The sequence below is a fragment of the Dreissena polymorpha genome, chromosome 4, assembly GCF_020536995.1.
Source record: "Dreissena polymorpha isolate Duluth1 chromosome 4, UMN_Dpol_1.0, whole genome shotgun sequence".
Classification (NCBI taxonomy): Eukaryota; Metazoa; Mollusca; class Bivalvia; order Myida; family Dreissenidae; genus Dreissena; species Dreissena polymorpha.
Window position 1 is genome coordinate 121,025,064 of NC_068358.1, and position 27,827 is coordinate 121,052,890.

Here is a 27,827-nt window from a genome sequence, read left to right on the forward strand (position 1 = left end):
CTTGTATCTTTAACGTATCCGTTCCATGTTCTATTTGTTGAAGTACTCCGCCCCTCATAAGCTCGCCTTTGTTTGCCCTCGGATGCCGTATCATATCCCAACACGCACATTCCCGTCTGCAAGGGGTTCTTTGTCTAGATAAACGGCAGACACAACTGGTTGTTACCGTTGTGCTGTTGAAAGTTTGTCCCACATGTCGTTCTTATATAGAGTACTTGGAAAGATGATTACTAGACAAATAATCAAAGTAAATCATAATTCATTTTCTCCATTCCACCACCTTCCATTTTCAGGATTTTATTGTTATAATTCATGACCTACGTATCTATGTGTTAATTTTATTAAAAATAGGGCCATAAGTTTACGGTTTATTGCTTTTGATTTGAGTTTTCTTTTCAAAACTTTAGAGAATATGGTTAAATCAACTGTAATCTGTGGGGGGTTTTCTTTGATGCAAATTTATGTTTAATTCCGTTCTATTGGTTCGCTAGAAGAGAACCATTAATTAAAAATATCACAACAAAAAGGTTCGCAGAAGTGTGCTTATCAGATAAGAAAAAAAGTTTTTTCCTAAATCAAGTTTTATATTTCGTTCCTTTAATTATAAAAGTTTAGTTACCTCGTATTTGTTTGTGTTGTAGTCGATGTATAGACATGCATAGACATATTCCACGCCCATCATTAGTGAGTATTTGTTAGTTCTCGGGTGCCATATCCCTGCACGCACGTGCTCGTCATAAATGGCGGCCAGGCGTTACAGTTGCAGTTCTCAAACTTAACTTTTGGCAGATGATTGGTTCTTAAATATTCAAGACTAACAAACAGTACATATTCCCCCTTCACCCATTTTATAGTATTGTTATTGTAGAATATTTCGACATCGGTCCCTATTGTTAATATTTTTAAAGGATTGCAAAAGAATTAAGGTTAACGTTTTTTATGCCTGAATTTTTCCATCAAATTCTGACGCACTATAACATTATACACTGTCATTGCTTTCGATTACTCATTACTCAGGATGGCCATTTAATATTTAAAACAAATATGTAACTGATTGAATATTTGACTTAATCTTTTCTCCAATTCTTTTCAAAGTACATTTTATGTGTTTCTTATCTTTATCGTTCTATATTCAGAACAGATCATAAAGAAACAGTTATTTCCTAAATTCTACATTTTGCGCATTCATTCATCATAGATCGTTACCTTACCTTCGATTGGAATGATCTAAAAAATATATAAGTATTTAATCGTCTATATAAAACGAGTATCATTTTCTTGTGGTATGCCGTGTTGTGTTGCTGGAATCGTCGTGTATTGTAGAAGAGTAAATTAGTCTCTTGCCTTAAATAAAAGACAAGCGGACAGTCACATCAATAGATCAACTGATAATTTATCGGACGTTTGTTACACACATCCATCCATCAGCATGAATGATATAAACTTTAATCAGAGTTTGTCTAGGAGTCAGCAATTACATGTTATTCCACATTGTACTATTTTGTCGGTGCTAATATATGAAACACAGCGTTAAATACATTTCCCAGGATCTCTACTTTGAAAGAAGAATAACATGAATTTTTAATAAACTGCACACTACTGGAAGTCTCGGAAAAAGTTGTGTATGAAATATTAACGTTGTCGAATAATATGTCTGGTTTCATCTACATGTTAAATATTTCCGGTTTTATAATGATACAATTCAAATGCTAAAATGAACCGAGTAGGAGAATGTACCGGGTAAGTGAATTGTTCAATTATTCAATAGTATTAAAAAATCAATTATTAACAGCTGCACACCAGCAATTGGTCGGATTAGGACAAAAGAATTCGTTGCAAAAACGTTGAAAAAAACATTCTCAGGTTTTGAAAATTTTACAATTAATTTTGATACTTTGCAAGCAATGGAGATGCCAACTGGGATGTAGCTTGCAGTATGAATGCTGTACTATCCCGCATATTATACTTGTTGGTCCCATGAATGCCATGTCAAGCTGCATGCTCTGATGCCAACTGTTGAATGAACAGTGTTCGACATAGTATGTGTCTACTTTACACTGTCAAACGTTGATGCTCTCGATATTATTAAGCCCAATGCGTCACGTCAATCTAAGAAACACGCGATAAAGAATTGTTAGCCTGGTTGTTGTTGTTATGCACGCTAGACTTTCACGTCTATTGAAGTAACAGATTGCAAGACAGATGGCTCGCTGCATGGGATAATGTTCATAGGTTGTTCAAAGCTCGTGCATTTTACTAGCAAGGAAAATCCAAGGAATGAATATTGATAAAGTGTAGAAACAAAATAGTTGAAAACATGTTGGATATCATATACACATATTCAAAGTTTGTCTAGTGTGTTTAAGTCTAAACTATTCTCGGATAATTTACGGACTTTGATAAATGACATATGCATTTCAGAATGTGTGTAAATAAGTTTAATTTTTGACACATATAATGTTGGTGGATAAACCAGTTAAGTACTAACATATATTTTAACATATCAAATGAATAGTAGGCTATCAAATCACTGAGTTGACACTCGCTGGCCGCTTATGATAATACAGATATGTAAATAATGTAAGAGTGCAGTACGTCATATTTACAGCTCGGTAGCTTAAACAGTATCAGTTTAAAGTCAACCGTTGTATGTATCATTTTATATCTCCCTTGGCGAACACAAATTAAGCGGTTTATATGTGTGTATTATTTATTTTCTGAAATTGTGTTCCTTTATGAAGTGTTTATTATTTGTTACTTTGGGGCATTCGTTTGATATCCCGTTTGATACTAATCGTTTATGAAGAAAACATACATTATTTGCGTATTTTAACACCGTCTTCTTAAAATGGTATATCAGTTTGAATGTATTTGGACCTGTGAAATAATACTTGTATGCATGAATTCAAGAATAGCAATTAATACATTTTCATTCCGCACACTAAACGTGTTTAAAAGTCGCAGCTCACTGTTTTACAAACAAAAACAGTGGTAAACGTTCAAACTGTCTCCCATGTTTAATAAACAGTAAACGAGTTGCATGTAAAAGTGACATTTACGAGCCCGCTATGTTTGAACATTCTCTACATGTTCCTTTATGTTTTAATCTTGTGAAGTTAAGATAGTGGTAATCAATTTTAGAGCGACACGCGCGTATTTGATAAATGCTTAATCACACCTCGATGTAAGTTGGTATGTTTTTATATAAAATCGGAACGCACACTTTGACAACTTCTTTGTTATGTTTTTTTTGGCAAGTTCGACGAAAAATCCACAGAATTGTGGGTTTCTCTTCAACCGTGCGGAGTATTACATTTCTGTAACTTCACTTTTTGATTTAAATTCACAACTTGATTATTCAGATAGTTTACGCTGTGATGAAGCTAAACTTTATTTGTAATCACATGGATAAGGGCAACGCGACAACTAATTTGAACACGATATAATACAAATAAACTCGATCTTGAACGAATTAAGTATGTCATAAGATTGTTGCTTCTTAAACTGGACGGGCTATACCAAGTGTTTTCAGACAAAAGTGAGACAAAGGAGGCAGTTTGTTTATAAAAGCATGTAAAACCGATTTCCTTTTATTTTAGCCGCAAGACGAAGAAATGCTTCTGGTAAAAGCATGTCGCCAATTTAGCGACATACGATGATAGACAAAACGAGCGTGTGTTTGAAGCTTCGAAAATCGCGAAGCACGTCTAGGTCCAGTGAGGTCAACTTGAAAAGTGGACAGTACGTATACAGTGAGATGATTGTATCCGACTCCATGGGGGAGAGTCTCGGAGAAGACGCGGATACTGACAGTGTTGCTAAGTCACGACTCGCATTAGTTGAGGCCTGTCGAGATCACAATCACGACGGGAAGTTTTGCGCAAGGGACTTCTGTGATGTAAGTGTTAATGATGTAAATGATAATTGGCGAAATAATGAGGACCTTTGTGACGACCTTTGTGAAAAAAGTCAAGCGAGTGTAAATATTGAAGACTTGCACGACGATTCAAATGATATTAATCAAAGTTCGGAACAAAAGGACGCGTACAGTAGTGTATGTGAACGAACGAATTGCTGTACTTTTCAAATATCCACAGCAGCTGGCTTTGGACAGAATATCCTCAAACCAAGGTATTGTGTTATTTCATTTACATAAAATCGCATATATATATTTATAATTGTTGAAGTGTGCGAAGTGAAGAATTACATGGCAGCATTTTGTTTGTTAACATTACAAAAATAATTACATATTTCCACAGCCAAATATGTTTTTTTTTCTTGTTTTTTTTTAAACAAGATAACCCCAACAATATGGCTGATTTAAACTTCTAACAATGTTTAAAAAATTATGTGAATACACAATACATCACAAAAGGAAGACACACTCCCATTGAGATTCTAGAATGAACTTCAATTTTATCTATTTTTTGAAAAAGACCAAACACAAAATAATTTAGGTTGTAGTGATTTTTTCCAGTTTGTCAGCATTTAAGTTCAGACATGTTGTGTGTTGGATGTTTAAAACTTGTTAAAATAAAAGCCCTTTAAAAGTTGTTAAATGCTTGAGTATTTCAGTAGCATTATCATACTTTATTTGTTGCTTTTTTTCAATAGACATGTGACGACAATATGTTTGCTATATTCCAAATCACATTTCGTTTCATGACATTTCAGTGGAAGATTGATTTACTATCTTAGATTAGTTGTACGCGTGCTACTTAATGTGCAGTTATCATAATATGTGTGCTGCGGTATTGTGATCAAATGAATGCAAGAACACGGTGTATCGGTTGGCAAAGCTATGGTCAAATAATTATATGTAATCGGTGCATTTTTGGCTATAATTTTTATGGACCGGAATCACAGTCCTAAGTAGGTCGACCTCATCGGCTCAAAAACAGAAGCATGCTAAAAATAAAAACTTTTCCTTTACAATACCAATGCGGTAATCCTAGTTTGAATATTTATTTGATATGTTGTTCTTATGCCGCGACACTTTCCTTATATTTTATTTTTCAATGGTAACCTGAAAGTTTAAAAATGGACCAGCGTATTGTTTGAAGAGACGTTCCCCTAGTGGTGTCCCTTGTGTTCCATATTTTTTGTACAAATGCGACTACAAGATAAACGGCACTCATTATGAAACAGTCACTTGTCAGCGAAGCTTTCGCCCTAATTGTAATTGGTATCATTCCAACACGATGATAAATTTAAACTTGCTGCTGTTCAAGTTTCTCATTAAGTAGGTCGCTTAATTATGCATTGAAATTAAAAAACAACAACATAAGTTTATTCTGAGAAACGACGCGGTTGCCATCGTTCTTATTTAGCTTCGTAAGTAAATCTAACATGTTAGTTAAACTAAACAAAAATAACCACAGAAAATCGGGTATAGTTCCGCTTATTCCTCCTTTTTTACTGGAACGTGTGTTGTGCTTTTTCAACTGCAATTCACGTATTAAAATACGAAGGACTAAATTTCATACACATGTATGTTTCATATATCAGTTATGACATTACAAAAATGTGCATTCATTATTTATACAATCTATTGAACAACAAATAATCAAAACAAACAAACTATTGAAAAAAAAATGTCTGTAAATAACAATACATTTTCAAACCAAGGGCGGTCGCTTTTTTAAATTATAATGCTTTCTTGTACGACTTTTTTTACTTTTTCCATTTTTGGAATTAATATAATATTTTGATCTTAATATAGTATATAGTTCAAATTATGTCAATATATACTACCCTATATCTAGAACCAAAATTAGATGTTTACAAGCATCGCAAAGAGAAACGATGTTTGTTTTTATGTAATTAACGAGTGTTTACCAACCTAGTACACAAACTATGTGTGGGGTTTGGCTTTATCATTCGTTCTACGACCATTCTTCCCGACTACAAGTACAGGATTATCTAGACATTAGTACGCACTCTGGTGCAGAATCAAACATACTTTTATTGGAGCTTTCTTAGAAGCTTATGAGCATTCCGTAATAGAAACTGTATTTTACTTTAAAGTTTCGTTTGTGTATTCATTGTTCAAGTTTGTACGCCAAGACCAATTAGATATTATGTGGGTTATAAACTTAAACATAGGTGCGGACTAGTTAATAATTTCTTCTAAAATTATTCTTAATAGTCTTTATAATATCTCGTCAGATGACATTTAAAAAATAGCCTACTGTATCAGTATGTCAAATAAAGAATTTATTTGCGTGCAACCGCTTGTGTTCGGACAAAGATTACTCTTAATCATCGCATCGCTCTCCCTTTTGCGTTCGCCATTTAATTAAAATAAGGTGATCTGTTGTGCTCGGAAGGTAATGAAAAAGTATGAGTTATATCATTGCAACAAGGTATTCTTAGTAATTGCAAAACCATTTAGACGGATGAGACATTCTAGGTGTAAACTACAGGTGCATTTTATGAAAAACGTATTGAGGAAATCCTCGACAGGGGACCGACTTTTCTGGTAAAAACTAGTTCAGAATCTTGACATTTCAAAGATGTTTATATAAATGAATATTCAGATTGCCTGCTAAATTGGTAGTGATTCATTCAAATAATTAGTACCGCCTTAACGTATATATTACCTGTGTTTTAAAGTTCGGACTCTTAATTTGTATATCCAAATGTATGTCTACGTACATATGTAATATTTGTCTTACAAGGAAGCATGTCGTCGCGCATTTCTGCGACCAATCATATTCAAAATTTGCTAGCGTTTAGCTTTTTATGAATGACAAATGCTATTCCCGAGTTTTTCATTCAATTATAATTATGTTGCATGGAACTATATGAAGAGTTATTATTATGGATTTAAACGCAACAAGAGAAACACGCAGGTATGTTAAAGTCGCTCCAGATTGGTAATAATTCTATACGGACGTTCCATAGGATTACAACTGAAACCCAAATGATGTTTCGTGCTTTAAAGAACTGTTTTCTAGATAATTCCTACTGCAAGAGTCATGGCCAATAATAGTCTAAGATGATTTCACAAATGCCCCTCTTGAATATTAAAACTACTTCGAACATTGCGTTAATTCCCGTAAACAAGATTTGTATGTAAATGGTCTTTATTGTTCTTACACTAAAACGGTCGTGAAATGAAGGATTCGCTTTAAGGAGAAGACGTGCAGGCGCAATAGTAGGACTATATGTCAAAGGTTAATGTTATACTTTAAGGTCATGACAGGAAATTTTTCAAAAAGTGTATTTTTCGGACAGATATTTTTACAAAGAATGAATGTGCTGTTTGGAATTTAGAGTTTTCGAAAACGGTAAACATTTTATAAACCTAATGCCTAAATACTGAAATGAATCTTAAAACATCCTTCGAAAAAAATTATTTATGCGTATACAGAAACATACTTTTGTTTTTCAAGGGCTCATTTTGAACCCCCTTATGAAATTCAATGCTATTTTCAGTCAGTAGGATTCCGCTTTCACCTGCCTGTCATTATTTATGCCCAGCTGGTGTATATCCACATTTTATGTGTTGTTTAAACGGTGTGGGGGACATCTGTTACACATTTCATTTGATATTTACACAATTTCTGCTTCAACGTGACAGATGAAATTCAACTGATGCATTCAACGCAGTCAAAATTAAAACTTTTATTACGATACAGTCGGTCAGAAAATATGAAGCTGGTTTATGACATCATTTCTTTTTTTCTTTTGTTTACTATATGGACCACGCGCATTAATACGTCAAACCATCTAACCTAAATATTTACATGTTAAGCATGGTATTTTGCTAAAAAAACATCTGAAGAAGACCACACAGGAAAAATAAATACACGGTCGTAAATTTCATGTAAAGAAACGCTTTCGCAGTTTTTGACTGTACTCATGTTGTTTTATTTAATGTCGTTTTTATATCGTAGTTCGTATTTTATCATGTATTGTTTGCAAAAAATGGTTATGATTATATTTATTGTGTCTTAATGGGTACAAAAATGCTCCAGTTGTTCCGGTTGAAATAATGAAAACAAGTATACATCCGCTGAAAGGTCTTTTTGAAGAAAACATTGGCATGCAGACACGCTCGTATTATAACACAGATGTTTAATCATTAAAATAGAAAAAAATATTAATCATAGTCCAAAACAGTAAAACTGACATATGTTTAACCAGCTACATAATTAGAGAAATGTAATGCAGTTGTTTTTGTTACTATGTATTCAAACACGGCAAATATCTAGAATTCATTCAACAATATAGTCTTTTCAAGTGATAAACAGTCATGAGAGCAAACATTTAAATCAGACGTCGACAAAACTATTAAAAAATGCGAAATAAATTACAGTTAATATATTTGGGGTTTCAATTGTGTTCTTAAATACGTGATAACGTAAAATCGCATAAGACAACTTATATTGTAATTCGAATGTCAGCCACACAAAGTTATTTATATAGTTATCACCCATGAACCTCTTTTATTAATAAGCAAGCGTTCAATCGTCTTTAGATAAGAAATATTTAAGGATCTCTCTGACCATTTCAGCTTCTCTTGAAATACTTATATACTCGCAGAATACTACACGTAACGCCGATACAGCGAATGACTGAATGCAAACAATAAAGAGCACTTATGTTTAACCCAAAAAACTCAATCCATTTATCAATTTCTATACATCTGTGCAATTTCAGGAAATGAATAGTGATTCCGATAACAAATTTCATTGAACACGTGAAATACTGCTCTAATATTCGTATGCGCAAAATAACAACATCTTTCTACACTACATTAACCTTTTGCTCTATTGGACAAAGTCGGTATTTGAAGAATGTGTGCATACACACAAAACAAACATTAAAAAACATTTAAACTGCTAATCGTTCTCTGTTTTCTTTAAAAAAAATGAATCTCGAGAAGCCTCGTTCTCGTCAACTTAAGTATGTAGTGTTCTTCTGATATGCCATTTGTGTTGGATTTCACACTACAGCACCGCCAAAGAAATGGTTGGATAAGACCAATTTTTTTTTCGCAAACATTTATATGCACATGGAAACATGTATACAATTTTTATGAAAACTTGGTGAATTTTTTATATAACAAAGTATTTCGACATTTTGTAAACATATCATATTCCGTTGGCGTTAATATATAATTCGTCATTTTGGAACACATGTTTGTTTATTCCATTCAATAATGATTGGACTTGCAACTTACGTTCTACAGTGTTTACCCTTTTTTGCAATATAAGGCAAACAAAATGACACATGTGTTAAAAGTCATTTATATTCGGCGATGTATTTTTGCAAAGAACAAATAGGCAGAATCAAGTATAGTTCGTGCGCTTTTCAGAATTGTACGGAGTTCAGGTTTCAAACTGAATCATGGGCCAAATCGGATCACATAACCAATCAGAATACTGTATAAGCATGTTGGCATAGAAAGTGACTTGTGTTACATGACTGGTGGAAGTTAAAAGATACTGAAGTTTAATTTAAATATCATTGAGTTAAAATAAGAAGAATCGGAAGCTAATGAAATATAGTTATCATTGATTTTGTTTATCTCGAGTAACGATATTTTTCAATATACACAGAAGGCATCCGAACATGCATTAAATTATAATATTATATATCTTTATAACATACAAATATGCAGGAGCATAACTGTTGTTTTTAATTGACATAGGGTAACTTTCTCATGTACATGTATTCAATTTTAACATGTCAGAATAATCAGTAGGTGGTCTTGTTGCAAAATTAAACTGCAGCTTCTTGCCATTCAGCATGGCAACCAATGGTAAACGGAGTCGTTTGTTTAATCTAGATTTGCAGAATGAATCGTAATAATCGTAACTACTGTTATATTTCAGGGTAGTAATTTCTGCATTCCATTGTAGGTTAAAATAGTGTGAGAATATAACTATAAAGAACAAGCTGTATATACGTTTCTGCAACGAATGCTATCTTGTTGAACAACAGTAACGTTCCAACATAGTTTGATAGATGCAATATTTTTATACAGTATATCGTTTGTTTCGTGTTACCAAATAAAACTCCCCCTATAATTTTTTTCACCATCATTAATATACACCCACTGTTGTAACTTAATTACCGTTTTAAATTTCATGTCGGATAGTTGTTTACATGTCATATTCAAACTGTGTTAAGAGATCAGTTATCATTTTGAAACACAAGGCTTCCTACGTCCGTTAGAAGCAGGCTTGACATGCAACTTAAGTACTAATGTATTCATAACGTTTGCAAGTTTATCAAATTGATGACGCATTTGTTAAGATACCTATATTTTCTTCGATGTCGTTCCGCGCAGGACCAGTCCTATATTCGAGAGCTTGTGTGTGTTGTGTGTGTGTAATAATTAAAGAAAAAAATAATTTGAAACAAAAGCTTAACATATGGTAAAATAATTACACTACACACATAGGCGGCTATTTGTTCTTACTTTTATTGTTTTTAAAAAAGCGCACAATCTGTCGGAGTCGGAAGCTTATGCGAAACTGTCATCGTTGATTCAATAGGTCTAGACAGTAACAGAGAAAACATATTTCATTCAAACGAAGTTTTCTTGGTATTGCAACAATCGTTTAGAAAGATAAACGTTTTCATCTCTTTCTCTACAGCTGCGTCATATTATGACGAGCTTATTGCGGAAAATCTTGACAGGTGACAATCATTTCTTTCAAAACTGTTCCAATGCTCGACAATGTGCTGATGATACTTACTATTCATTTTGCTGGCAAAACTTGTGCTGAGTCATATGACGCTCATTCAAGTTGGCTAAATGCCTTTTGCAACTTAATTTAAATAGTCGGTGCTCTCTGCTGATGTTTGCTGCAATTGAATAATACGTTTCGCCCTTTAACATGGACACTTAATCATGGTTAAAATTTTAGCGTGAATATAAATATAACACATTTCACCTGTACAAGCTTTCATTGATTGTTGAAATACTCTGATGCAATGTTAACATTGTAACCATATTGTTAGGTCGCAAGACGCACATTATCATATCTCATGTCAAAAGCCAAAGACACTGTTGAATGAAGTGTTAAACTAAACACGATTTTGATTTATCATACATGAGTATTCGTATATTTACAATTTGTATTCAAAATATGGACTTTCATGTCAGATATTTTACCTACAGCAGTTTTCTAATAATAGATCTGCCTGACTGAAATGTTAAACATAATTTGGAAAGCAATTTGAAATTCGGAGATAAGATATCAGATGAGACAGTGCGACATTAATTGCAATTAAATTAAAACGAATGAAAATGTGGTTTCAAATGTTAATAATTGTTACGGAAGTGTTATGACAAGAACCGAACCCACCTAAACATTTCGACCGTATTTTACGAATTCAGAAACAATTACTTATGTATTCTTGACATGTCACCAACGAATATAAATATGACAGGAGAATGCATAAGAAATAGCACCACACACGTAATGAATATACCAATAATTAAATAGTTTACGTTTCCGTACGATATTCAATGTATTAAATTACTCGATTTGAGTGAAATTAAGCAAGCAATGGCGTTTTATTGGAAACATGCAAACATTGTCTTGTCTTTGTGATATGTCATTCATGCTTTATATAAATAGTGAAGCTTTTTGTCAATTTATTTTTACATACATTTTAATAAAAAATAGATAAAAAAATAACTAAGGCGATTAAATTGCGCGTTATCCAAGTTATCCCAATGACGTCAATGACATATATGTAAAGCTGCGTAATTTAATTAACTTATGTTGACTGTCTGTGTGGCCTTCCACGGATTGTTCTACATTATTGTACTGAAAGTTTATACGACGTAAAATGAAAAATGCTGATACGACGTAAAAAGTAAATATGCTGATACCACATTAATCGTATTTTTTAATAAACGTATGTGGCAAAGTCCTCGATAAGGCGTCAAACGTAAAAACGGCTGTTTGCTGTCCCACGTTTCGACCATCGATGAATATTGATGTATGATCAACTGCTTTTAAAATAAGATGATTTAATGCTGTCAAACTGTTACCAAAATAGTCCCAAAGTTGTGTCTGTCTTAAATGTTAACTATAGTTTTGAGACAACCGGTGTGTCGGAAGTAATAAATTAAATAAAACAATGCTACAATTATTGCAATTAACGACACACTGGTTTCGGACGAATACTTGATACGGAAGCGTTGTATAACCGCATGCGGCCAATTTTGTTTGGAACTCAGCGAAAGTCTAAATGTGCGCGCGATGCTTGATCTATAACAAGACGCAAACGTCATTTAAGATTTCTTATTCAGCGTATACATGTAATTTTGAATCCGTATATGCCATATATTTAATCTAGTTATTATATACCCACTGATTACCGGTGTTTTTGTCGTAGAGAGATACAGAATAACAGACCGCAATTGCGTATCTCACAATGTTGAATGCGTTCTCATATTAAATAGTTTGAAAAAAATGTCGGTTTTAACATAGACATCATAATGTCGTCATGACCCAATTAACAATGCAATTCAATATATATTGTTATTCTTATTCTCGCGGTGCATACATTTTGTATTGCGTTTGTGACTCGTTATGTTGCTTTTCATATTTGGAAGGAAAGTATATTATAAATGGATTATTTTGAGGTTGTAATTTTAAGATGGCTTGTATCGCACTTGTGATCCTTTGTATGCATTTGCATCGGAGACGCAATCAACTCTTGCGATACAAACTTTTGAAACGTAGATACAGATATGCAGGTGTTAGCAACGCCAAAACTGCCTTTTTAAGAGAAACTGATATGCTGGGTTACCTGACACTATGTTGGGTCATCTCTGCATCTGTTGGGTTAAGTTAAAATTATGTTGGGTTAAGTTGACATTATGATTGATAAAGTTGACATTATTTTGAGGTAAGTTAACATTATGGTGGCTAAAAGTAACATTATGTTCGGTTATGTGGACGTAATTTTGGGTTAAGTTCACATTGCGTTGGGTTCAGGTAACACTGGGTTGGGTTAAGTTGACATTATGTTGGGTTAAGTATACAATTTATTGGGTTCAGTAAACATTGTGTTGGGTTCAGGTAAAATTGTGTTGGGTTAATATGACATTTGGTTGGGGCAACTCAACTTTTTGGTGGGTCAATTTAACAATTTCTTGGGTTAAGTTGGCATTATGGAATGTTAAGTTGACATTTTGTTCGGTTGCATGAATTATGTTGCGTTATGTTTACATAATGTGGGTTGAGATATTATTGTGACTTTATCCCTATTATATTTAGACATATTCAAGAAAAAAATACCATAAAATTGGGGTATGCTTAGGTTTTTAAAAGGTCTAAACCAAAAGTTAGTTTTCTTATCGCACTGAATGTTACATTTTTTTCACATCTCTTGAAAGCAGCCCAATAAAAAGGTCAACGTATCTTAAATATAAAACATAGTTTTTAAAGGCGAATTAAACATAGTTTTTAAAGGCGACTTTAATGTCGGAAGAAGGTAATGAGATTTAACAATGCAGCATTTACTGAATGAATGTAGTTGTGGTTTCAGATTGTGAATGACTGTCACGGAAGTGTTATACAAGTGCAGCCATGCGGATTTCATTGTCCAAAAACACTGACACTGTTGAAGATGTTTTACCGCGTCAAGACAATGAAGTGGTCCTTCAACTCTTGTAGTGCTATACCCAATCAACAAGCACGTTTCTCAATCTGATAAGGACACCATTAACTTTAGTAATTTACAAATCCCAGAATGTCTTATTCAATTGGTAACATTGACGTTCTTACTTCGACAAATTATTAAATGAACTGATGTTTACTTTAATTTTGCTAGAAAAGTGTAATAGTGCATGCCGTTATTATTTCCATTACCATTAAAACGTGTTTCTGCCAATTGCCAATTTCAAAAGCAATTTATTGCCATTTGTTTTGACAGTAAATTACTTTCTGATGTTTAACTAATCTCAGATGCGCAGTGTGAGAGCTAATCAGCACACGTTGCGCAAACAAAGTAAACACAAAAACAATAAACATCCCCAATTTACGTTTATGTAGCGAATGTTATCTGAAAAAAAGTACATTATCGTTGAGCCCAGTCTCCGAACTTTTGTTTCAAAGTATATAAGTACATGTTTCCCTACGAAAAACGATACGGCTGATAAGAAAATGACTTTTTAACAAAACAATTAATTTGGTAAACATAGATACGGACCAAGCGGTAAAACATTGTTACGGTTGGATAATAGTATACCAATGTTTTTTCGGAAGATATTGAAATTTCTTAGTTTCATGTTGCGTTCATTTTAATCGATCATTTTCTTATTATATGATGATGCTCATTTCGAATCCACTATTTCCGCCGGTTGTATAATTTCCAGTTAAAGCTCTCTACGCTTATCAATTGCGAAATTTCCATTTAGTGTCCACTAACTTGACCTCTGTTTAGGTTTCCATTTATTATGCACTACGGTATCCTTGTGTGTGGTGTCAATTTTGAGTCTACTACGTTGACAAGTTTTTAGATGTCAATGTAGTGTCCACTACGCTGGCATGTTGCGGGGTGTCCATTTAGTATTCACTACGTTGAATGAATGTTATGTATCAATGTATAGCCCACTATGCTGACCCCTTGTACTGTCTCAATTCACGGCCCACTATGTTGACCTCTTGTAATGTGTAAATTTATGGCCCACTATACTAACCTCTTGCAATGTGTAAATGTATGGCGCACTATGCTGACCTCTTGTAATGTGTCAATTTAAGGCCCACTATGCTGACCTCTTGTTATATGTCAATTTAAGGCCCACCATGCTAACATCTTGTAATATGTTAGTTTATGACCCACTATGCTGACCTCTTGTAACGTGTCAGTTTATGACCCACAATACTAATCTTTTGTAATGTGTCGATGTATGGCTCACTATGCTGACCTCTTGTAATGTGTCAATGTATGGCCCACTACGCTGTCCCCTTGTACTGTGTCAGTTTATGACCCACTATGATGATCTCTTGTAATGTGTCAGTATATAGCCCACTATGCTGACCGCTTGTTATGTATCAATGTATAGCCCACTATGCTGACCCCTTGTACTGTCTCAATTCACGGCCCACTATGTTGACCTCTTGTAATGTGTAAATTTATGGCCCACTATGCTGACCTCTTGTGATGTGCCCAATCCAATCCATCCATACTAATGACTGATTGTGCGATGGCCATTTAGTGTGTACTACGTTAACCGGGTGTGTAACGTCAAGTTCGTGTCCTCCACATTGACCGACCGTTTGATGTACGTTTAGACCTGCTGTAACTTAAGAATCTGCTACGCTGACCGCATGTGTTATATCCATTTAATATACAATTTGTTGCCAGCTTTCGGATGTTCATTTAGTGACCAATACGTTGTCCGCATTCGGTGTGCCAAATTGGTATCTGCTATGTTGACCTATATTTGGATCTCCATTTAATTGCAACTACACGTACCTTTCCGTCGTGTGATGTTAGGTCTAGGTTGACCTCTTGTGTGATTTTCATGTTGTGCCAACGTACTTGACCGTGTATGCCCAAATAGTATCTACAATGTTGACCTATTAATGGATGTTCATTCATGGCAACTACACTTATCTTTCCGTCCTGTGATGTTAGTGTCTTCTTTGTTGACCTCTTGAGTGATTTCCATGTTGTGCCAACTTCCTTAACCGTGTATTGTTCACTCGTGTGCGGTGTCCATGAAGAGTCATCTTCGTTATTGCTTTTGTGATGTCCATATAGTTATCCGTGTATTGGTAGTGTCCTACGCGTTTCGCCTTTATGTAACGAAAATATTGACTTGAATGATAATGCCACATCACCAAAATTTCACATCTTAATACTTTTCATTTTGCGTATGAAAAACTAATGCTTTATTATTATTATTATTATTATTATCGGAATTATTTTATGGTATTATGCTGGTCGAGTATATTAATTTCGAATCATCTCGTCGGCAAACATGCAAAGAGCTGACTTACTTAGACGTTACACGTACACAAACGGACGTTCAAGGGAATCCGTATTTATTTAAAACACAAGAACGTTCAATATTATACGGAAATCGACTTAGCAATAAGATGCGCGTAATGATGTTTTATAATTTCATTCATAAATTGAAACTGTGTTAGTTGTATGACTGAATCGTATATTTATTTATAGAAAGTAGCGAACGGTCTTCTGATTGAATAATGTGATCTTAAATGGCATCTCACTCTTATGCAATTACTTAGATTTACATTAAGAAATTCATGCATGCTTAAGCATGTGAGACAATGCTGAACGAGCGTATGTACAGGCGCGCGATATTATACGGTAAATATCATGGCCTTCTCAGTAGGTATAAGTGCATGATGGTAATACGATGAACTTAAACCTGTGAGATCGGCGGATTTCTCGGGAAATATTAAAGACGAATTCTATCACTTACTCGCGCGTTAGTGTTGATACATTGATAAGGAAAGGAACATTTTAATCTACGATTATAACAAAAACTGGGTCTGTTTCTATTTTTTCAGCGAACAGTGTTCCTGCGAGTGCCAGGCAACGCGATCTTTCCAGTTAAAAAACGACAGTGGTAAAGCAGATGAGAACAAGCACTTAAATGCAGACGATCGTTTAATAATCGTTAAGTCCCGACGGAATTCAGGACGCCGGACACATAGTAAAAGTTCGAGAAGTGATGTGACCACAGAGGATACTTATAGTTCACATTGTAGTAAATTTAATATTTGTAAAGCCCTTAGTTCCTGGATCCATAAAAATATGGCCATGTTTGTATGCTGCCAGTGTTTAATAGTACTCGTGCTGTGTGTAGGTGGCGTGTTTATGGGGATGAACTACTCAGGTGACAAATCCAAGACGGCAACTTTGCACATGAAGCCCGGCTCAAAGGAGCCTCTTATATATGACTATCCAAGTGAGAGCGAGGTTGATTACGTCATATCCGACAGGGACCGCGCGGATTACCCTCACCAGCATCAGGCGTCACGAGTTATACTGGTAAGAATTAACGCATATACATTTATTCAAACATAACGTATACGCTTAGGCACTTGATCCATAAATATTTCAGATATAAAAATAGTCTTAAATACATGTACGTTTGACCATGTGTATTTTAAATTTGAATTAAATAATAATATGACCGTAGTTTAACAAAAAGTAGAAATTATATACTAAAATGTATATGCCCATCTGATATCAAAATAAAGTATACACTAAAAGTCGCTATATTTTTAATCGTTTCAAATATATAATATTCATTATGAAATCTCGAAGTACGTAAGTATTTTAAATATAAATGATATATATATATATATATATATATATATATATATATATATATATATATATATATATATATATATATATATATATATATAAATGAATATACGATCGTATCCTAAATTGATTCTTATATATGATCGGATAGAGTCGCTTATGAGGTTACGATCAGACGTCATTTCATTTTTATTTAAGGTTCCTTTTTTATCAAATCAAATATCAAGTTATTTAAATGCGTTTGGTTTTAATCCGTTTTGTATGAACAAGAAGGTATACCATCCGACTTATTGAGGCGATGATTTTATTGATTATTGAAAGGTAATCTTAAAGTGACCTTCAATTCGATTATATCAGTCATCGCATACTATAAAAGCGTCTTATTGGAGATTTATTTTAATGAGCATTTTATGTAAATGTTTATTTCAAAAATCGTTATTGTCAACTTTCTAACATGTCTAAAGAAACATATTACAACAACAAGTTTAACAGCAACAAATATACATATTAGACCTGTTACTTCAAAAATAAAAAATAAACATCGAAATCAATTTTTTAATTCAGTAAAATTGAGGTTTGCACCTACACAGTCGAAATCTAATTTGATATTAAAATGAACAATGTAATAGTGAGATTTACTGAAGGAGTCCTTCAAATCGGTTCGTTTGTTTTACATGGAAATATTCGGTTATATACTAAATTGTTTATACCTATTAGTATACGTCTTCTGTGGTTTCGTTTGTATATACATCTGTGTATATCTTGCCCACATTTAGGTTTCGCAAATATTACCATAATATAAATAATATAAAATAACTAATTTTACTACGGGCCAGAATTTTGGAGTCTTTGGGTGAAGGTGGTGTCTAATGTGTTGATAATTACGTACCCTTTATTATACCCCCACAAACGAAGTTTAGGGGGGTATATAAGAGTGAGATTGTCTGTCGGTCGGTCGGTCTGTCGGTCGGTCTGTCTGTCTGTCGGTCCCTATTAAGTGTCCGGTCTCTAATTCAAGTTGTTTTCACCCGATCTTCACCAAATTTGGTCAGATGTTGTATCTAGGTCACGGGGTAATTAAGTGCGTTTTAAACATTCAGCATGGTGTCCGCTCTCCACTTCAAGTGCTTTTCATCCGAGCTTCACCACAATTGGTCAGAAGTTGTATCTAGATGATGTGTAGGTAAAGTTCGAACATGAGCCAAGCCGGGTCAAAAACTGGGTCACGGGGTCACTTAGTTAGTTTTTAACATTGGGCATGGTGTCCGCTGTTTTATGTGAAGACAACATGCACAAAAATATGTGTCAATGCAGTTAGGGGGGGGGATTCGTCACGTCTGTGACAAATCTCTAGTTCTGCATCAGAACATTAGTTTTTCATGAAGTACATTTTCAAAATGTCTAGGTATGCTTTCAAATATTGGTTTTAATTAATCACTGCACCTAACCACTTTTCGATATCCAACGTAATAGTTTTATTGCTGAAGGTTCGGTATTCATTGCTCTTCACTCCAAGAAAATAAACAAAAACTTCATTAATCTTTATGTAAGTAGGTGCACGATTTGCTTGAGTCCTCTGGGTATATTTTTTGCGAGATAAATACAATTAAGTATGAAGAAAATATTTAATTGAATGCATTCAACATAAGTACAATTCATCTTGTGTGTTGTTTTGAAGTATGAAAATTCCTTCCGCGCCTAATATTGCCCAATATTGCATCATGTGATGACTGAAGATATTCACAATTGAATGTTATAAATATCATTGCATAAATGTATTATAATTGAAAATAATGACATGATCTATTAATATCTGTGTTACATGTTATGATCAGGTATCCATATTTATTATTACTTCGCAATAGTTTCCGTCAATAATCAGTCTCAGTCATTAAAAGCGTTGACTTTGGTTGAAGTCATCAAAATATTGATTACAAAGCATATGTGCCAGGTGTAGGCGAAATGGCTATGTTGCCACATGTGGCCAGACTATCTGCAGACTAGCCTGTGCGATCGCGCTGTATTGCCGGGAGCTACCTGGTGTAATTTTTAAAACGGACAAGGTAGCTCTTGACAAGACGCTGGCCGTGTATGTCATTAGACACGTTTTCACATAACGCGGGTCATATCCTTATGGTATGTTCACGTTAAATACTTCTGTATTTGTGTACGAAATGTAAAATCAAACAAAACGAATAGTTTTCTGGTTTCATTTATCCATCTTGTTATAACAGATGCCTGGAATGTTAACATTTGATAGCTCTTCATGTTATTTTAATAGACGTGATAGATCACTTCAACTACTTTAAAACTATTTGCACCAAAGAGCACACACACTTTATAGAAATAAGCTATTTTAAAGATAGCGACAGCGTTTTTCTCTTGGTTAAATCATGTGTTGAATGTCCTCCAAGGGCGCTATTTCGAAATCGACTATAAATACACTATAAATATAAAACAAACATCGTAAATAAATACACATGTTGTGTGTATTTAAGTTATACCTGGACCGACGACCGTCTCCACAATTTACACGTTTTGAGTTACACGCAACAGAAAATCAAACGGACGGACGGTAATGTTCGGATAGGGGCGGATCTATTAATGAGCAAAAAAGTCTCCATGAACACCGATCTGAAAATTGTATGAAACGGAATATCTTGAATGAAGTTTATAATGATAATTTCTAACAAAAAAATTGTATTTAGTAAACTTACTTATCACAACCGTGTGTTGATAAACTACATAATTCAGAAACACCGTAAGCTTTCGTATTTTGCCATAAGAAGTGAAATATTTGCTGCGATGTCGTGTATTGTACCAAATATGTCCATATAATCTCATACCCGTGTCACTGCTTCCGCACACAGAATAGACATGGATAGATCGCAGTATAGACATTTATCAATGATGCCGGGCGTATGTTCCTTGTGTCATTACAATGATGCGCCTGTAGCTTAATGGCTGTTTTATCAGCCTTAGATAAATATCCGCGCAGCAATTGTTTACATTTTCCAAAGCATTGAACAGTTTCGTTTTTGTATCAGTTTGCATCAATCAGGGCTTGTCTTTAAAAGCTGAAAATAAACATTTAACTGATGGATTATTAATACCTTACAGTTGTTTTTGTTTCATGAAAAAATACAGATTGATATGAAATATAAAGTTGGGCACATTTTTCATAAATTCTAATTTCTTCCCAACAAGGATAAATTATTTTCTCTCGTCTTCCGAAGTTACATCTCTGCGTGTATAAATTCTTCTATCATCTTTTACATTTACATCTCAGCATGTATTTATTCTTCTTTCATCTTTTACAGTTCAATTTCCTCATGTTTTAATTATTCTTTCATCTTTCACAGTTCCATCTCCGCATGTATAAATTCTTCTTTCATTTTAGACAGTTCCATCTTTGCATTTGGTAATTCTTCTTTATCTTACGCAGTCTTATCTCCGCATGTATACACTTTTATTTCATGTTACAAAGTTCCACTTCCGTGAATTAACGCAATATCACAATAGCCTGTACGGTGTACAAGAACCAAATAACATTGAAATATACATGCGTTGTAGGATGCAAAAGATATTTGATAGAAATGAGGTTCTAAAGTGACCGCTTACGAGTGAAAATAGTACTGCCATGGTGATGTAAACGTTTTCTGCCTTATTAACATTGCCGCTGGATATGTTTACTTCTTATAAAAATTCAAAGCAAATTTAAATTAAAATGTAATAACGATCCCGTCGTCAATAACAATTCCTTAGAATCTACGCGTGTACACACACCTCAATGTTGATTCTTTTAATCGATTAAGTAGATATATTATTTATGTTTTTTATCTATAGTAAACTGAACGGTCTATGCATGTCGACCTGGCGAGATTTGATTGACAATTTATTGAACCATCTGGAATGCGATGATATTTTTGCTGGTTAAGTAATAGCAATCAGAAATAGCATGGAAACCGTTATGAATAAAACGGTATTTTAAACAAGAATTCAGTGTCCCAAGAATAACGTAACAATACTAGTATTTTATTTTGTTAAATGTTCATGACAAGATGTTTACAATGCCGTGAACGTTTTTCCGACCGAATTTTTGAATGGTTTATAAACGTAATTAAGAATGAAAAATAAGTAGAACAAATGTTATTCTTATCTTGATGGCATCTTTTAAGTTAATGGCACATTCTAAAACAGAATATAAAACAGTAAATTTTGCATTTGACAAGACAATGCTGTGGTTATAAATAAGGGACATACTGAAAGCTTTCAAAGCGACATTCGCTTTAACTCATCGTAAAATAGATTAGTGTCACCCATATGCAGACAGTGTATTGTTAACTAGTCGTAAAAACTGCACCGCTAACCAACTGTTATATAAATTGTGCATTATTCAGTTTGTCACAAGTTAATATCATTATCGTAATTGCGCAGGCGACCACACTCTATGTTCGTGCACGGGAATATTAATAGGCGATGTGATTGTTCTTATGCTAGGTTCCCTTTATCAGCATTGTCGCCGCAATTTAAATCGCGGTATTAATCGGAACCTAACCGTGATGATCCTATAAGATCTTATATTGTTTTATTCGATCTTGAAGCCAATCGTATCAATTATGTTTTTCTTTGAAGTTTTTTTCTGCGAAGAAGACGAAAAACTGCAATAAATTGTTAAGTCGGCACCATCTCCTCAGATCGTATTTTGTCGTAATAAAGTACGACAAATCTTCATGATTTGTCTTTCCGAATCGTGGTGATTGCAGTACATCTTATGAAAAAAACTGACGTTTTGTAAATATGTTGCGATTTTAAAAATAATGGAATAGATAACCTGTCGGGCAGTGTAAATGGCATTCGGGTCCAGTCGTGGCTCTTATCTGGAATGTTATTGAGTGAATCGTGAAATATATCGCAACCAAATTCGTATCATAACGGAACGCATCAAATCTTGATTAACGTAGAGTAACGTATAACTAGGAACAAAAACGTACAAAACCCGATTTTGATAATCTTATTGGATCGAGACCTAATTAAAACGTGCCAATTTTATGATGAACAGAGCTCAAAGGAAGCATATCATAACGTATGGTTACGCTTAACATCAAAGCCTAAAGCCTAAAAGATCACAAGAATCAGTTACGTGTGGCTGATCGTACGATCTCGAAAACCTAAAATAAAAAAATGCGCATTTTATTGTTAATGTATCGCATGTCGACGATAATTTTATGTGATACGAGTGTTGCTATGTTGCGCCCACGCGTTTCCGTTATAATTAAATTAAACTTGTAAATATGACAACCTTGGTGAAACAATTATAGGAGTACAAAGACGATTGGTATTTTCTGTTAAGAGGGACAATTCACGTTTGTGTAATTAACATGGGCCTACAGGAGCGGAACACAATTCAAAAGAGAGGAAATTAAGATGGTTTGCTCCACTTATTGGATGCGCTTCTCGTAAATATGGAAACTCACCGATGTGTACTTAAATGAAAATATTAATATATATAAGCGTGATTGTGTTTGAAAGATATTTGGAGATTTCTTAGAAGATAACGACGTGCCTATCTATACCATCGACTTAAAACTGTGCTACTTTATCAAAAGAAGAGGGGTGGAAGATGAGGGGGGGGGGGGGCGGTCGAACACCAAACACTAGAGGCCATAAAAAAACAATTCCATAACCAACCGCTACATAAATTGGGACTATATCGATCTCAAAAACACAGAATTGGCATCACGCAATCCATTTGTATATTGGTACATTAAATAGTTCTTTTCAAATGTCGAATTTATCGTGTATGCCTGTTGTGAAAAGTTTTTGAGTTTTCAGCGGCTTGTTTTCAGAAACTAAAAAACAACTGTTCTACAAACTGAACAATGCCTAAATGAACTGAGAATAGATCAATCGTTTTGGACATCAATCTCATGTCCCATGTCGCTTTAATTATAAAGGTTAATCTTTAAGGACGAAACCCATCAGCCAATCATTACAGTTTCAAAAAGAATGAAGTTGCTGTCAAATGTCGTCCACGGTGCTTTTTAAATAACTTTGACGATCAGGATTACAATAATTGTTCTTGAATATTCAGTCATACGAATTGTTTGCAAAAAACGTAATACATATAAATTACCTTAAAGCTCCAGAAAGTACAAAAAAGGTGTAGAAGCAAATGTGTATGTGAAAACACTTGTTGAATGTATACGCATATATTATTTGGCTTACATTGGGCTTAGATTTCGAAAGCTTTCATTTGTAATTTCGAACAATGCGATATACATTGACTATGGATGTAGCTGCAATTTTGAAAAAAATCATTGATATATTTATTATTCAAATGCGCTTGGAATGCGATACTGTTAACCGCTACGTCGAGCCCAGAATAGCTGCCTGATGTATGCATATGGAGTACGTTGGGTGCAGCATTTTCTTCATTTAACTCATACATGTATATTGATAGCATGCCAAATTTTATGGAAATGTATATACGCAGATAAGCCATTAATAGATCTGTTATCGATCAGTGCATTCAGCAGCTGCAGCTTATCGCATTGATGAGCCAGTTTGTAAAAATGTATGTAGATTTGATTGAAATATTACTTGGCTACATTGAAAAGCCCGACGTTACGTTTGATTTGCTGCTTGATGACATGGTATTATTGGTATATATGTATATGGGTAGTAGAAATAAAAGAGGTAATTGTTTTAGTTTTTGTTGAGGTTTTCACTTTTGCTTTAAATCGTATTACTGCCAGTAGTTCTTGTTGCAACAACAGCACAATTATTAGTATAAGTAGAGGGAAATAAGAAGTATCAACATTGCAGAAACAATAGAAGTAACATAAGTGGACGTGTTTGTTTGTTTTTGTTTTTCAATGATTTTTTTATTTTACTTTAAGAATTTTTTTCCCCTGTTACAGGACAAGCCGTTTCGAAGCGTGTCAGTATCAGATTTCCAAAGTCATCTGTCGCGTTCTAAAAGCGTCGCAGATATGTTAAAGATTTTCTTCGATGATCCGAACCTAACGGAGGAGCAAGTGCGCCAAATAATGTTCATGAAGAGCCACCAGGGGTTGTATGCGTCAAATGGGGAGACGTCGTCTCGGCGAGGACACATGATGAGCGACCTCGGATCAAACAGTACGTGCGAACTTGGATATTACATTTTTTTGTGTCTTTTTTCGGTGTGGCTGTCAAATCAATGGTTTGACTTTTATTGACCGACAACACAATTTCTGAGAAGTTTTACCGCCAAAAGGCAAGATTGAATTAAATTATACTACTACATGTGCTAAATTGCAATATATAAGGATTGAATATTGAGTGTTGAACCGATATGGTAGCAAAATTTCGGGAAGAATCTGTCAATGACATTAGGGGGGGGGGGCTTATTTGATTTCTTTTTAGATAAACGGACACGCCATTTGGCGTTTGAAGCTACAGTGTTGATTCATTTCGTTTTTTTTTCTATTTGCAGATATGGACGAAGCTTTCAAGCATTACCGGGAAGTTGAAGCAAGCCCTGTTGCCGGCTGTGAACCAAAGCCGGAAGTGGAACGAATGGATGACCATCAACACGAGCTGGGGCCCCGCACCTTCTTGCCTTCGTGTACCATCGTGCACCGGTGTAGGAACACCACTTCTTGTTGTCCGAAGGGGTTTGAATGCGTCCCAAAAAAGGAGAACGGAATCCAAATAATCGACCGCTACTTTATGGTCAGTAATCTGTGAGATTTGCAGTTTAGCTTAAATCAATTTATTGTTCGCAATGATTGCATCAAAAGCCTTTTGATTATTGAGACGCTATTAAGTCTGTTTGATGGGTAAAGCCATTGCATCTTGAAGAAATTTCTTGAATAGTTCCAGAATTGAAATCAAGCCCCTGATCGTCAATCATTTAAACTGCAATGAACAATAATAATTCAAAACGAACATGCTTTTTGGCCCTGACGCAAAGCAGACTATTTTTTTCCAAAAGTCAACAACACGAATGAAGATATAAATAATACATAAGGCCGTTTTAAAGATAACACTATCGGTATGCATTGACTGAGAAACCCCTTTTATTGACCATAAGTTGTTTTGGGAAGGAGACTGAGTGTGATGCTTATGTCATGGCGATAAATATCATATCAGCTGAGTATGAATAGCAATAATTGGAAAACAAATATATCGTTTTATTTTTATCATGCTGTCAGTTCGTGGAAACATATGTCACTCCTTTATGAACATGAAGCTGGTGCACGATTACGGAGAGATAATGTAAATCATGTAAAGTTTCTTATCTTCCGATTTCCATCAAAAAGATCCGCTCATCGCCTCTTATATGAAATATGCCGATACGCTGACCTTGTTATATCTGCAATGGAAAGTTGTATATATCGCGGAGCTATTAATCTGCAGTTTATCGTTGCAGGTTTTAGAGGCCGTCCCTGGGTCAGATAGAATGAAGCCTGCCAGCAAAGATTTCATATATGCCAAGAGCTACCAGAATCACACGGCCTGCGAATGCGTCAAAGTGGAGTTTACGTCGAAGTAAGCTTACTTTAAAACATACAATATTAAAATTGTATTGTGGGCCATGTAATTAATATACAAACGATTCGAATATGAGCTGGAAATTTAATGAAACTTTCAAGACTGGTGAAATCACCTTATAACGCTCTATGTAATAAGTTTTACCGCAGTCCCACCCCCCCCCCCAACAAAATCCCAATTATTTCTTTAATGCTTATTTTTTCACTTTAGTGGTCTTAATATACGTCATTTATTGCATCCCATTTGCTATGATTGTAACACTTTCATTGCAGCTGTGCAAAGTTTTGCCCACACTCGTTTAAAAAAGAGCGACCGGGTCGGGACTGCATATGCGACTGTCGACATCAACATCGGAAGTGTCAGAAAATCATGCACGGGCAACAAGCATTGGACGAAGAAGATTTAGTGTAGGTTTAAATAAGTCTTGACTAACCGTCTAGTTGCCCCTTATGAGTTGTGAGTTATCTCGCCTTTAGTTGATAATATATTCTGAATATTGATTAACCTTTGAATATCCACACAATTGTACCACAGCTTTCATATATCATAAAAACGATTTTAATTGTACCGGTACTGTAAAGAAACTGGTTATTAAATTGTTTTATCATAGCGTCGTGCAATGAAGAATGAGCACGCTTGAATTAAAGTTTCCTTTTATATGTATTTTGTATAGGTTTATATTAAGACTACTTACTTTGAATCGCTTAGTGTAAACAGAAGTGCACATCTACCTTTTTAGGAGAACTATATAAAAAAAAGATATCAAATAATCAATATCATATAGTTTATTTTTGAATGCGATCAAATATTTACTGTTTGCGTATTTTAACTTACAGATGCATAAAAGAAGGCAAGTGCATAGTTCCGGAATGCTACGCAGGCGAGTTTAACGTTGCAAATGGTTTCTGTCCGTTCAGCACCCGCCGCAAACGAGACCGAGACAGGCTTTAGAGAATTTGGGGGAGGTGTCCGGACCACAGTGGACACTACCATCACTTGCCCACCGATTACCTTCCATTCGCCATTGTACAGGGCTCAAAAAGAAGCCCCAGCTCACGTAAATTAACTCACGTGACCAAACACATTCAAAACTCAACGCGCACTACCATCATCATTTTCCGTGTGGTATTGCGTTGAATCATCAGTTGCAAATAGGTCGCCTCTCCATACATAGGCACGAAAATAGTTTCCATTATTTTAATAAAAATAATGTGTGGATCAATACATAATTATGTAATCATCAAATTGACATTCATGTATATGCATGCGACCCATAAACTCAGCTTTAATATTCATTATGATAACATTTTACAAGAATCTGGTCATTGAGCCCAACGCTGAGACGCGTATGTAGGGAGCAACGAACGGCAACTCTGCATTGAGATAATCCGCAATTGTGGAACCTAAGTAAAGCTCTTCTCAGATGCAAGAAAAGTTGTTTAGACAAAATGTGTGTTGTGTTGCCTTATCTTCTTGCGCCAAAGATGAACTATAAGGGTGTAGCCAAAGTGTACTAGACTTTGAATACATTGTTTCGGTAGCAGAGCGGAGACAGATACCGTCTCATGCACTATGCATGATATGGATTAAATATTTATACTAAGCATCGCATTTGTACCGCTTACATGGGTCATCGCTTCATCTGTATATATTGTACTAAGTTATTTGTGTCAAATGTTATTGACGTTCTTCAGCGTCTTAAAAGCTGCAGAATGCTGAGTATGGGGACGCGAGATTATGAAGACATTTTGGACGACAACACACAATTATTACCTATAAACGAGATCGGTTGTGGTTTGGTTTTCATCGCATATTGTTATACGTCAGGTCATACAACGGGGCGTACTGTGTGGATACATTATCATTTAAATTATTGTTTTACGAGAAAAACATTTATGTATATGCGTATACTACTACCGGTATATCATGTACCTTCGATTTTTTGTGTTAAAACATGTGTTGAATACGTGAAACAGAAAATAAACTAATTCAAAAGA

At 34.7% G+C, this 27,827-nt stretch overlaps 1 protein-coding gene across 2 annotated transcripts; it reads left to right on the forward strand.

The window, feature by feature from the left end:
• The first annotated feature begins 2,147 nt into the window (after positions 1–2,147).
• Positions 2,148–27,827, forward strand: LOC127877670 (uncharacterized). 2 transcript variants are annotated; one of them, XM_052423764.1, is made up of 8 exons: positions 2,148–2,232; positions 3,600–4,131; positions 16,524–17,007; positions 24,213–24,432; positions 24,770–25,008; positions 25,709–25,827; positions 26,103–26,237; positions 26,667–27,827. In XM_052423764.1, exons 2-8 carry the CDS (start codon positions 3,656–3,658, stop codon positions 26,779–26,781), a joined length of 1,788 nt encoding a protein of 595 aa, XP_052279724.1. In that variant the 5' UTR covers positions 2,148–2,232; positions 3,600–3,655; the 3' UTR covers positions 26,782–27,827. The 2 variants fall into 2 exon arrangements, with proteins under 2 accessions (XP_052279724.1, XP_052279723.1); XM_052423763.1 differs by lacking the exon at positions 2,148–2,232 and adding an exon at positions 2,239–2,475.

Bases quoted from the DNA above. Each gene is read 5' to 3' on its own strand.
- LOC127877670 (XM_052423764.1), top strand. From the start codon at position 3,656: ATGATAGACAAAACGAGCGTGTGTTTGAAGCTTCGAAAATCGCGAAGC. The intron at 17,008-24,212 runs GTAAGAATTAAC...CCCCTGTTACAG, and splicing joins AGGCGTCACGAGTTATACTG to GACAAGCCGTTTCGAAGCGT. The intron at 25,828-26,102 runs GTAAGCTTACTT...CTTTCATTGCAG, and splicing joins AAAGTGGAGTTTACGTCGAA to CTGTGCAAAGTTTTGCCCAC.